The sequence below is a fragment of the Ursus maritimus genome, unplaced genomic scaffold, assembly GCF_017311325.1.
Source record: "Ursus maritimus isolate PB19 unplaced genomic scaffold, ASM1731132v1 scaffold_4, whole genome shotgun sequence".
NCBI lineage: Eukaryota > Metazoa > Chordata > Mammalia > Carnivora > Ursidae > Ursus > Ursus maritimus.
This window is the reverse complement of record NW_024426552.1, coordinates 78,382,468-78,395,811: the sequence shown is the minus strand read 5'-3', so window position 1 is coordinate 78,395,811 and position 13,344 is coordinate 78,382,468. Positions and strand designations below refer to the sequence as shown.

The 13,344-nt window shown below is 39.6% G+C and overlaps 1 protein-coding gene across 3 annotated transcripts in view; it reads right to left on the bottom strand.

Annotated features, from left to right (window-relative positions):
- EHHADH (enoyl-CoA hydratase and 3-hydroxyacyl CoA dehydrogenase) overlaps positions 1 to 13,344 on the bottom strand; it is a 45,608-nt gene that overhangs the window by 15,933 nt on the left and 16,331 nt on the right. For all 3 annotated transcript variants that reach the window (XM_008705366.2, XM_040621491.1, XM_040621492.1), the window contains one exon: positions 6,260 to 6,364. In XM_008705366.2, coding sequence (XP_008703588.2) covers positions 6,260 to 6,364 — 105 coding nt within the window. The remainder of the gene's footprint in view (positions 1 to 6,259; positions 6,365 to 13,344) is intronic.

Below are 13,344 nucleotides of genomic sequence, written 5' to 3'. Positions count from 1 at the left end.
CCCTCCTAAAGGAAGAAAAGGAGGGGATTATTTTCCCTCTTTCTGGTAGCCTGACGGGAAGAGATTTTCTCTGCCTAGTTTTTAAACCGCAACATGCAATTGACAGAAATGGTTACCTAAGACAGAGACGGTCTCTTCTCCAATTTGGGTAAACAGTAAGTAAGCTGTGTTTGTCACAGCTCTGCAAAGGACAGACAGGACAACCGTACTTTTTCAGTCTTGCAGGAGGTCACCCACAGAACTCAGGTCTTACAAAAAAGGGCAGCTCAATTTAGACATGTGCTTAGGCCGTCTCTGTGAGGCAGGGTCACTCAGTTCTTGTGAAACGTGTCTATAAAGGTCCACAGAGAGCAAAGATAAATTACAAAAAGCGAAAGATAAAATGGAGAGAAAGACGAGAATACCATTAAGATTTGTTTAAAGTCACAGAATCAAAATCAACACACAGACCAAAGTCTGTAGGCAGAATTAGAATCGCTAAAAATGGCTACCATGGTGCTGTAACAGTAACAGAACTAGGGTTCAGTACGGGGACAAAAACAGCATCGGGTTCCTGAGTGGAGGCCCCCAGCTGGATGTCTCCTGTGCCCATCTCTGAAAAACAGCACCCACTTTCAGCTTCATGCCAGAAACACGCACGTGGGAATGGGGAGTTCTTACTCAGTTCGGGAATAAGCAGGCTGCGGGCCAAATGCAGGTGCAAATAAACAGCATTTTACAGGACCCTCTCCTCCCAGCTTAGCCAAAGCAATCTGGTTTAGCCAAGGAATTCTGAATTGCTCTGCTAAATCCACTGCACTGCAGTAGTCTGAGAAGCCCCATATAACAAGTGCATTAAGATGCATGACGCTAATTAACTTTCACAGTCAACTCTGCTCTCCAGCATTTATGTTAAATTGTAAAGAAATGTGCAGCTACTTCCCAAATCATATATATATATGATTCATATATATAGATTCATATATATATATATGAAAATGTAAATATATATATTTTTATGGGGGGCTTGAACTCACGACCCTGAAACCAAGACTGAAGCTGAGATCAAGAGTCAGATGCTCAACCGACTGGACCACCCAGATGCCCTCCAAGTCATATTTTTAGATACATGCTAACCTCCTGTAATCTTCCACCCATAACTGGTTCCAAACTGCTGATTGCAACATTGACCATTGGAAATTCCCTTCCTTCTCTCCTTTCCTATGGAATGTGGAAACTAAATAAGCTCCTTAATCTTTTCCTTGTGTGTGTGTGTGTGTGTGTGTGTGTGTATAAAAATGTTATTATTTTGTTATCTTGTTATTATTTTTAAGTCAACATTTCAGCTGAAGAAGTTGATCGGGGGTTGGGGGTAAGGGTGGGAGGGTGGGATGCAGGATTGGGGTAGGAATAGGCTTAATTAAAGGAATATTTTCACAAATGGGAAAGGAGAACTCAATAATTTTACAGGTATTTGAAAAATCGAAGTATAGGGGCACCTGGGTGGCTCGGTTGGTTAGGCGGCTGACTCTTGATTTCAGCTCAGGCCACGTTGGGCTCTGTGCTCGGTGGGGAGTCTGCTTGAGGATCTTCTCTCCCTCTCCCTTGGCCCCTTCCCCCCCAACTCACTCGCTCTAAAATAAATAAATAAATTCTTTTAAAAATTTTGAGGTATAATTCATATACCATAAAGGCACCATTTTAAAGTTTACAATTCAGTGGTTTTTAATATACTCACAAATACCTAGTATAAAATGTAAATGTATATTTATAAAAGATTTTTGTGGAGTCTCTCCTTCAAGTCAATCCATCATTTTTGTTCTGCCGAATAACCACATACTCATAGCTATATTGAAAAGCAAATAAAGACCAAAAAGAAGAAGGAGGAGGAGAAGGAGGAGAAGAAGGGGAGGGAAAGCCTGGAACAAAAAGAAAGAAAAAGCACAAGACCTTCAATGAAAATAAAAGATAAAATAGATAAGTCTCTCTATGCTATGCATTTTGTAAGATAATAAATGGCAAATATACATACGATTCTATGAGATAGTCCTTTGTTGATTTGCACTATTTCTCTACCTTGTATCTCTGACATTTACCTATTACAAAGGAGCATCAAGGAATCATAGGATTCCAAATAGTGGAACTCATTTTAACAGCAACAACAGGGGCGCCTGAATGGCTCGGTCAGTTAAGCGTCTGACTCTTGATTTCAGCTCAGGTCATGATCTCAGGGTCGTAAGACCCAGCCCCTGGTTAGGCTCTGTGCTGGGAGTGGAGCTTGCTTGAGACTCTCTCTCTCTCTCTCTGCCTCTGCCCCCCCCCCCAGCTCATGTGTTCTCGCTCTCTTTCTCTCTCTCTCTAAAAAAAAATAAATAAATAAAACCAAACAGTAAAATTCCCAGAGTTTCCCATGGGGATTCTAAGACTTAACCTCCATAAGAGACATAGTGGAACTGCCCAGGGTGTCGCAAAAACAAAAAAGGAGCCCAACCACTGGAGCCTGTTGGGTCTCAGAACAGGGTTTGAAATCAAAACTAATTTTACTGAATCTTTTCCTTTTATTGATCAAGTCCAAAAAGCTGATTTGCTAAGGTCTATAGAAGGTCAAGACTATAATCCAGGTCTCCCGACTTCCTGTCCGGAGCCCAGATCTCTACAGACTGCACCTTTTCCACACCGGCCAGACATCTTATTTTCCTTTGGGTAAATTCAATGACTCAGATAAACTTTTTTTTTTTTTTTTTTTTACAGATTTATATATTTATTTTAGAGAGAAAGAGAGGGCGCACGTGAGCATGCATGCAGGGGGACAGGCGGGGTGGGGGGAGAGAGAAAGAAGCAGACTCCCAACTGAGTGCAGAGCCCTACTTTGGGACTCTTGATCACACAACCCTGAGATCATGAACCGAGCCGAAATCAAGAATCGGATGCTTAACCGACTGAGACACCTAGGCGCCCCAAGATAAACATAAAAAAAAAATCAAGTGTCTTCATTACCTACCGCCCAATACAACCACTAATAAAAATTTGTTAGTTTATTTCCTTATGCAAATATGCATATGAAGACATACACACAAAATTGTGCATTTTCCTATCTGGCTGTTTTCTACAATATTACATGTAAGCATTTCCCCAAGTTCTTCAACTTTCTTTAGAAAATGGAAGTTTTAATGGCTGAATGGGATTGCTTCATTGTGATCCACCATCTTTTATGTAACTAATCCCCTAAAATTAGGTTTTTGAGTTGGTTTCCAATATTTTACAATGATAAAGCTTCAGTAGTATCACTGTACACAAATCTCTGTATATTTCTGTGATACTTTATGATAAATTCCTAATAGAAATATACAGAATCAAAAGATATGAGCAAGTTTCAATACATAATTGCCCAACTGCCCTCTAAGTGAGATGTTCTACAAGCAGTATAGTTAAGAGCTTGTTTACGCTCAATCTCACCCTATTATTTTTCTTCTCCAATTTGCTTGGCAAAAATTAGTATCTTCCAATTCACTTATGATTTTTCATTAACCATCAAGTTTCAAAAGCATTTAAGAATTAAGTATATACTTACTATACTACTCGGCAATTCTATTCTTAAGTATTTACTCAAGAGAAAGGGAAATGTGTCTACACAGACTTGTGTACAGGTCCAAAGTGAAAACAACCTAAATGTCCATCAACTGATAAATGGGTAATCAAATTGTGGTATATCCATACTATGGAATACTATTAGGTAACAAAAAAAAGAATGAAATATTATTACGTGAAACAACATGGATGAATTTAAGACATTATGCTAAGTGAAAGGAGTCAGACACAAAGGCTACCTGCTATATTGTGATTCCAACTACATGAAATTCTAAAAAAAAAAAAACTATAGTAACAGGAAGTAGGTCAGTGATTATCTGTGGCCAAGGGGAAGGGAAGAGAGTCTACTGGAAAGAGGCATGAAAATATTTTTTTTAGGGCAATAGAACTATCTATTGATTGTGACAGTAGTTACACACCTATAAACAATTACAAAAATTCTCCAAACTCTACACTTGAAATGGGTGGATTTTATTGTGTTTAAATTATACCCTAATAAAGTTGGAAGAAATGAAAACAGAAGCAAAGATAACTTGAAATTTCTTGAAAAAAAACTTATTTTCATTTTTGCATATTTCCTTTAAATTTTTGGCTATATTCATACTCTGTACAGCTATAATTATAGAATATATGTAAATTTATATTTTAGACATTTTTATATATAATTTTACATATTTATGTATACTCTTCATAATTATAATTTAAAATACTTATACATAATTGTCCAAAGCCAAAATCCATCTCCCTACTGTTAACAGGTGAATTACCAAATTTTAAAGCAGATGATTCAAAAAAAAAAAAAAAAAGGCATATAATTCCTCCTCGATATTTGGATGCCATCAAGTGGACAAACTGTGCAATGCTGCTGAGACTGAGCAGGCCATTTTATAAATTTTATAAATAAAAAAATAACTTAATGTTTAGTTTTCTAATTTAAAAATTATTTTTAAAGTCAAATAAATTTTTAAAATTAAAACAGACCATTCTACAATTTACCAGACTATGATCCTCATTTATCTCTTTTAGTTGCTTAACTCTCAAATCTCAATCTAGGGAAATCAGTTAAGGAAAAGAACTTCCTGTTGAGACCTAGTTCTTTATACACTGAAGCCATGGGTGTCAATGTTAGACATGGGTCTATCACAAGCCCCAAACCAAAAAACTCATGTACAGGTCTCCAAATGCAAATAGCTTTTGCTGTCAGCCAACCGAGCAACTTCTAACACAACAATAAGCCCTCCCGAGAGGCACAACAAAATCTGCAACAGAAAGTTGGTGATGATTGTATGGAAGGGAGAAAGATACCAGGAGACTCATTCCCTTTTGGGCAAAGACTTGCTAATTCTCTTTCTGAGTCACCAGGATTTTCTCTCCACAGTCCCTGGCCTCTCCAGTTTAAGCTCTCACGGTCTCACTGAAACCTCAACTGGCTATAGCCACAAAAAGAAAGATTATTTCAGGGAAGTGTTTGGTCCCTGCCAGGGTCGCGATGAAAGAATGACTTTTTCAAAAGAATGCCTTTGAATGACACTGAGCCACTGCCTACCAGCAAGCAGAAAGAGGAACGCACTGCTCTCCCTGGGACCCAACGCTGCTCCCAATTATTTCTTCTGGCACTCTTTAACCCTCTCCATCTCGCTGCCAATCTCCATAAATTGGAAAGGAACGGCTGAAAAAAAGAAAAAGGGAAAACTCTAGGGGTGCCACTCTTAAAGGAATGCCATGAATCCATAAAGTGAGAAACCAGTGAGAGAAGGAAAATACAGCTGAGACATAACCATGGTTTCACTGTGGCAAATTAGAGTCTTGTTTCTTTCTTTCTTTTTTCTTCAATATTTATTCATTTATTTGAGAGAGAGAGAGTGGGCTGAGGGGCAGAGGGAGAGAATGTTCAAGCAGACACCCCGCTGAGAGTGCAGCCTGACCTCGCAGCCTGATCATGACTTGAGCCAAAACCAGGAGTTGAATCTTCAACCAACTGAGCCGCCCAGGTGCCCTGAGAGGCTTGTTTCTATTGGCTGAAATGTTTGCTTGTTTTCATTTTAACTCTATTTCTTACAGAAAATACATTATTTCAATGCAAATTCAAAAGGTACAAAAAGGTAATGAAGTCTTCTTCCAAAAGCTTTCCTGGCTGACCAACCCCATTCCCAGAGGAAACCATGAACTATTTCTTGTGAATCTTTACAGAAATATCTTCCATGTAGATGAACAGTTACTACATACGTCCCCCCCCCATAGACATTCAGTCCCATCCCCCTTTCCTTTTTCCATAAATGGGGAACCGCTATACACAATGATGTATAGTGTTTTTTTCTTATTTTAAAGATTTTTATTCATTTATTTGAGAGAGAGAGCATGAGAGTGGGGAGGGTCAGAAGGAGAAGCAGACTCCCCGCTGAGCAGGGAGCCCAATGCGGGACTTGATCCTAGGACTCCAGGATCATGACCTGAGCCGAAGGCAGATGCTTAGCCGACTGAGCCACTCAAGGTCCCTGAGGCATAGTGTTTTTCACCTAATAATACAATATGTCGCAGCATTCATAATGTAGCAATATGTAAAGTTTCTTATTCATTTTAAAGCTCCATCATATTCTATCACATGGATGTACCATAAGATAAGGAATTCCTTATTAAAATGAAAGTTTAGCTTGCTTCTAATCTTGTGCTATTTTCATGATTATCTTCTTACCAGAAATTCTCTGGGCTAATTTGATTGCTTCTTCAACCGGGTCTGAGTTCACAATTTCATCTAGAATACCCAGCTTGAGTGCTTCATCCGCCAAAATGTGTCTTCCTGAAACAAAAAACAAAACAAAACAAAACAACAATGTGAGGTTAAAGCACAAGCATTACTCTCTCTAGTAGGGAAGGTTATCTGTCCTGGATATGAACGTCTATTATTAAATGAAATAAATAAGCAAAACACTGACTATTATAGTAGAAAGGTCACTGCGTAGGTAACCAGAAAACTTAGTTCAAGCTTCAGCTCTACCTTCCACTACTATTTGTGTGATGACGAAGAATCATACGAGGACCACCCCTTCCTCCTAGGCAAATGGGAATAATTATGCTTACCTTGGTAATTCTGAGTATCAAGTGAGAATAACGCATTTTCTTTGTATTCTGTAAGTCTCTGTAGAAGCACTGTGTAGACTATACCTCTCTAGAGAAGAGCTGATCGATTTTTGAGAAAAATAAGAGATAATAATGCAGAGCAGTAGCAGTTTCTCTCTTACACCAATATATACCGACGTACATACCAATACTGATTACAAGAAAAATAAATAAGACAGTCCTGAAACATGAATGTAGTTGGGTAACGGGGGGAAATCATTAAGTTGACACTGTTTACATTATAAGCAAAATTACACAGGATAAGTGGGATGGACGGCTGTCATTTTTTGCCTATCCAGCATCTCACCCCCTCCCTTCGTTGGCAGAGTTGCTGTTGTGTGAGTTTTGGAGCCCTGCCTTCTCCTACAGAAGCTATAAAGGCAGCAGAAGTGATCAGACAATTGTTCCTTCAGATCCATGCAGGTAGGCTGTGGCCCATGACCCCAGGTTTGGCGAAAGGAGTGCCCTATAGAGGGCTGTTAGCCTGGAGTGAGGACACGAAGCAGCAGCTAGCGACATCTAGTGTCTGATGGAGGTGGTACCAGGAGCATCTAGTATCCCGTGGCAGCGGCACTGGCAGCCTCCAGTATGGAATGACAGCTGTAGGGTGTTAAGAACTTTGATAAGCATCACTCCTGAGTTCTTCACCGGGTGTAAATATATAATTTAATCTGAATATTCTGAAGTAGCGGGTTAAGGGATAGGAGCATCCCTTATCACGGGGTCAGAAGAAAGGAGACAGTAACACCTTGCTTGCTTCCTTGCCAGTCCCATCTTGCCTTGTGGAAAGTGATCATCGAATCAGTCTTGGTGGCAACAATGCCACAGTCCTTGCTGTTTGTACAGTGTTAGTGGATGTCACCTTCGAGAAGAACCCTCCCTCCCCGGTTCTCAGCAGTGCTTCTGAGAGTTATAAATGGGTTTTCTGGACCAGAGAGACAGTTCAATGATTTCCAGCAGGGGCCACTCTGCAACATTATTTGGGGGATTTTCTAGAAGTGCCTTTGAAAACAGGCTCCCAGATTTCCTTCTGGGGTGATGAGGGCAGTGAGGAGTGGATGTGTGGCTGCAGGAGTCAAGTCTCCTGTGTATAAGATCACTTGAGGGGGGTGCCTAGGTGGCTCAGATGGTTGGGCATCTGCCTTTGGCTCAGGTCACAATCTTCAGGTCCTGGGATCCAGCCCCACCTCGGGCTCCCAGCTCGCCGGGGAGTCTGCTTCTTCCTCTCCCTCTCCCCTGCTTGTGTTTTCTCTCTCTCTCTCAAATGAATAAATCAAAAGTCTTTTAAAAAAATAAAGTGTTAACGCCGTAGCTGGTGTTATGATTCTAGATATCAGCTTAGGCTATGTTTAGTAAGTCTGTTTTAATGTTTCCCTGACTCATACTTAAGTTTACAAGGGAGTCTAAAGTGGAGACCCTAAAAAAAAAAAAAAAAAAAAAAAAATCACTTGGGTAAGTGGTGAGTGAATCAGCCTGTCCGGGTTAAGAGCACCAACAGCAGATAAAATGGAAAATGGAAACCCGAGTATGAAAAGAAGCTTTGGGGCCCCTGAGTAGGTAATGTGAGCTACCCAGAGGATGGACTGCAAATTCCTTCAGCTGTAATGATCGCTTCTAGCCTGGATTTCACACGAGAGGAGGTGTATCATGACTGTTCTTACAAAGTCAGAGAGATTGTGGCTACTTTAATTCTGTTTCAAGGGCCGAAAGACACAGCTCTGTAGGTATAACCCAAATCTTAAGGCTCAGATTTAAACTTGCTTTTTCTCTTGCTGCCCTCAGTGTAGACAATAACCACTGTCCAATGGACTTGAATAAAAGCCCTGCCTAGAGCTGCTATAAGGAGACGTGGGCTGACTGAAGCTGAGACTTCGCTTCTCCAAAGTGGGTAATCTCGGTTTTTTCCAATGTTCTTCGTGACTTTTTTCCCAGCCTTTAGAAAATCTTTTCTACATAGAATCCTTTCCAGATGTCATTTTAAAGTCCCCCTGAAATCGTACAGACAACTTAAAAAGATAGGTGTATGATTCTAATGTTAGTGTTCTTCTAATTCACTGTGACCTTTTCTATGCAAATCAAAAATCCATCATATCCTCACTGTTTGTACTTCTTCTCTTCATCAGGTTAAAAATGGTGATATTTCTATAAGCAGCAGTGCTTTAGAAAAGGCAATCCTTGTTCACTTCGTTTCTTTTTGTCAAAGAAGCCAGATTTCTTCCTGATTTCCCCCAAGATATGCTTGTCTTTGAGACTTAATGGTGAAAACAGAGACACAAAATTCCTCAATACGCCCTCACATGCTTCAATTTTTGTAAACCTTAGACCTTATGGACTCATTTCACACTACTATAATTTCCCCTATATTTTATTCTGCTTTGCTTCCTTTCTATTTGATCTTTTGCAGAATGAATTGTCTTGTGTGCTTTGAATTCTGTAGTATACTGGGTTGTAAGCACCCTCTTATAAATTTTACACTAGATACTTCACATACTGTACATTCTTAAAAGTATACTTATCATACCATTGTAACTTAAGACAATTTCTAATTTAATTTATTGAAAGCAAGAAGTGTAATACTTTTAGTTTTTCTAGCTACCCTTTCATACTCTGTACAGATTTATAACACCTCCCCAGCATTTAAAAGAAAAAAAGCAGCATTTTTTATGCACATAGACTCATACTATTTTCTAATTTGGATCATGTATACAGTTTTATATTGTGGTTTCTGTGTCAGAAAAAAAATACAGATCTCAATTAGCAGTTTTCAAATTTTTTAATCTTAGGACTGCTTAGCACTCCTAAAGATAATGGAGGGTTCCAAAAAGCTTTTGTTTATGTGGATTATTTTTATCAATATTTACCATATTAGAAATGAAAACTGAGAACTTTAAAAACGTTTCTTTATTAAATCACTTTAAAATAACAAGGAAAAATGTTAATGTTAACATTAATGTTAACATGAATACATGTTAAGGCAAAATATATTTCCAAAATTTCAAAAGCTTAGTGAGAAGAGTGACATTGTTTTCCATTTTTGCGAATTTCTTTCATGTCTGGCTTAATAGAAGACATCTGGGTTCTCATATCTGCTTCTGCATTCCATCTGCTCTGACGTCACACAGCATACAACCACCTCTGGAAAGTTCTACTATACATATGTGAGAGAACTAGAGTGGAAAAGGCAAGTCACGTCCTATTGTTATGAAAGTAGCTCTGACTTCATGAAACGCCCCAGTGGTCTTAGGCATACCCAAGGGTCCCTGGACGACGCCTTAACAACTTCTGATACAGATTATCGTTTTAAAGATTGCATATATCTTAGAATAGGATCCTACATTCTAGGACCCTATAGAGTCTTTCAAATGATAATAATGTAGGGATAATAATGTATGACAAACGTATGGAACATTCACACACGAGGATCGTGTATTATCTGATTTGATACACACTATCGCTGCCTCAGAGCCCTGGGTACTAGGATCGTATATGAATGTTCCATATATTTAGCATTTATTTGTGGCTGGAGTGATCTTAGTTATTTTGAAAGTAATCTTTGGTTTTGTTTTTTATCTTTTGGAATCTTGCGGGATTCCATTTCCTGGAAGTTTAAAATCATTACCAAAATACATCAGGCAATTGATATCTCATCAGTTTTTCCAAGAAAACGGTGAGCTCGCTGAAATGCCATCTCTGGTTCCATTTCATATCTGAAGCGTTTCTTCTATTTTTTCCTTTGGTTACCGTTTCTCACCTTTTTTGCTTCATGCTTTGGGAGCTCTTGTTATTCAAAGCAGAGACCTTGATCACACACCTTCTGTATCTTTTTGTTAAATTCTTCTGAATTTCAAAAATATGTCTCAACTTATCCTCCATGCTGCTGACTGGGTTGTCTCTTCCATCCTGTCTTCTTTTCGTTGCTTCAAAAAGAAGTTATTTGGCCTAACGCTTTGATTTTAGACAGTGTGTTCTTATTTAACAAATACATTTTCTTTTCTAATTTATTTTCTAAAATTTTCATTTTCTTTAATCTGTTTCACATTAATGTTTCACTCTTCTAATGTCATAGAATATTTTCATAGGTTTTGGGTTCAGTGTTAAGTTTTTTTGTTCATCTGTTGGCTTTGATCACCGAATTATATTTGCTGATACCTATTATCGCTGCTTGGGAGCCCCGGCTACTAAAATTCACCCTGCACGTCTTGTTCAAATATAGAGAAAACTCACCTGGACTTAACCCACCTGAAAGGCAGGTAGGGTAAGGATGCCACTCGCAACTTCTCCCTGACTATTCTAGGTCTTAAGAAGCATCTCCTCAAAGTCTAGAGTCTGAGGGTACCCCTGTCCCAGGAGAGACCAGAAAGAAATTCAGGGGCTGGAGCAAAGCTCTCTGAGAACAGAGCAGAGACCTTCTATGCTGTTCAGTGAAACCCTAAAAAAAGGAAGTAGAAGCAAGAGCAGGGCACTGTAAGCCTTGTCATTTGACTGGACAGGGAACATCAGGGAATGAATCGCAACGCGCTCAAGCATCTCTTTTGTGGTGACTGCGAAAGATTCAGCTGTTTTCAGGTAGCGTTTTCAGGGAAGTGTGGAAAAGCAATGGCGGTTGTCATAATTGCTCTACTTTCCAGAATTAGCTCTCTAATGGTTTCCAGAAGATCAGCAAAGGTTAGCTATTTACGTATTAATTTAATCTAAATCTGTTTACTTATTAACTTCCTATGGGCACAGTGCCTTACAAGCTGGTATTTTTTTCAACATTAACATCAGTAGGGGATCTTCAACTTTCAATAACAATTTTTTTAGCATACTCTGCTAGAAAAAAAAAGTTTTCCAAACCAAACAGCAACAGTCTTAATAGCGTCATTAATAGGCACTGCATTAGTTTCCTCTACAAATTCCCACAAACGTAGCAGCTTAAAACAACACACGTTTCTTATCTTAGTTTAGGATACCAGAAGTCTGAAACAGGTCAGCAAAACTGGCTGGGGGCTCTAAGGGAGACTCCATTTCATGGTCTTTTCCCGCCTCTAGAGGCTGCCTGCCTTGCTTGGCTTGTGGCCACTTTCTCCATTTTCAGAGCCAGCTGGACAGTATCTTTCTCCTCTCTGACCTCCTGCCTCCCTCTTCTAGGGACACTTGTGATGAACTGGGCCCACCTGAAAAATCCAGAATAATCTCCCATCTTAAGATTCTTAATTTAATCACACTCATAAAGTCTCTTTTGAATGTGAGGTAATATATTCAGGGGTTCTGGGGATTATGACATGGACATCTCTGGTGGTGGTGGGGCATTATTCGGCCTGCCACTCATTACCATTACCTGCCACTCGTTACCACTCATTAAATGTCTTCTATGTGGCAGGTACCATACCAGAAGCAAGTCATGTAATTTCATTATTCTTTAACGCAACCTGTAGTGATGAGAAAATGGAGGCTGAGAGGAGATCAGAAGACCTCTCTCCTAAACCCCAGGCCAGTTCGTCCAACTAGCTACTTGACCTCTCCACGTGGATGTCTAATAGGCTCTTAGACTTAACGTGTCCCTAAGTAAGCTCTGGCGATTCCTCCCTAGAACCTGCCCTGCCATCTCGATAATGGCGCCATCCTTTCAGGCCGCCAGAATCGCTCCCTCTCCTCTTTCTCGCACATTTCACTTTTGATGGGTCACAAAATCCTGCTGGCCCTCCCCTCAGAACACATGCAGAATGTGACCATGTCTCGCCATTTACATTGCTACCGCTCAGGTCCCAGCTTTCCTCATCTTTCCCTTGGATGATTACAGCAGGCTTCTAATCAGCCTTCTAGGTCTGCCCTTACCTCCAGTTAATATATTTTCAACAGCCAGAGTGATCTTCAAAAAACATGAGAGCCTGTGACTCCCCTGCTCAAAATATTCCAATGCCTTTCTGCCTCATCTAGAAGAAGAGCCAAAGTTGGTTCTATCATCTTCAAAGCCGTCCATGATGCAACTTCATCCCCTACATCTCTTCCCCTTACTCACTTCACTCCAGCTGGATCAACCTTCTTGCTTTTCTTTGACACTTCCAAGCACACTGCTGACTCCAGGCTTTGCATTTGCTATTTTCTCCACATGAAATATCTTCCTCCAGATATTGGCATAATAAGCCTCCTCACCTCTTTCAGGTCTTCACCCAGATGTCGTTTTGTAGGAAAGCCTTTTTAACCCCTCCATTCCTAACATTTTATATTAAAATATTACCCCTCTATGCCTAACATTTTATATTCCCACTTTCTGTTTTATGTTTCTCTTTAGCACTTATCTCCATCTAACCTACTATATATATGTGACTCACGTAATAGGTAGGCGTATGTGTAAGTATACAGTGACTCCCAGGGAGTTTCACCTCTCGGGTGTTCAAGCCCCCTCCCATGATGAATAGGGAAGACCTCTATCATCAATATCATATACACATTATGTATACATGTATATTATATATATTATGTATACATGTATATTATATATATAAATATAAATATATATATATATAATGTATATACATAATCAATCAGAAAAGATGGTGCATGACTCTAAAGCTAGGTCATAAAAGACACTGCAGCTTTTGCCTAGCTCTGTCTTGGATCACTCACTCCAGAGGAAGCCAGCCTCCATCGTGTGAAGGCACTCAGGCAGCTCTAGGG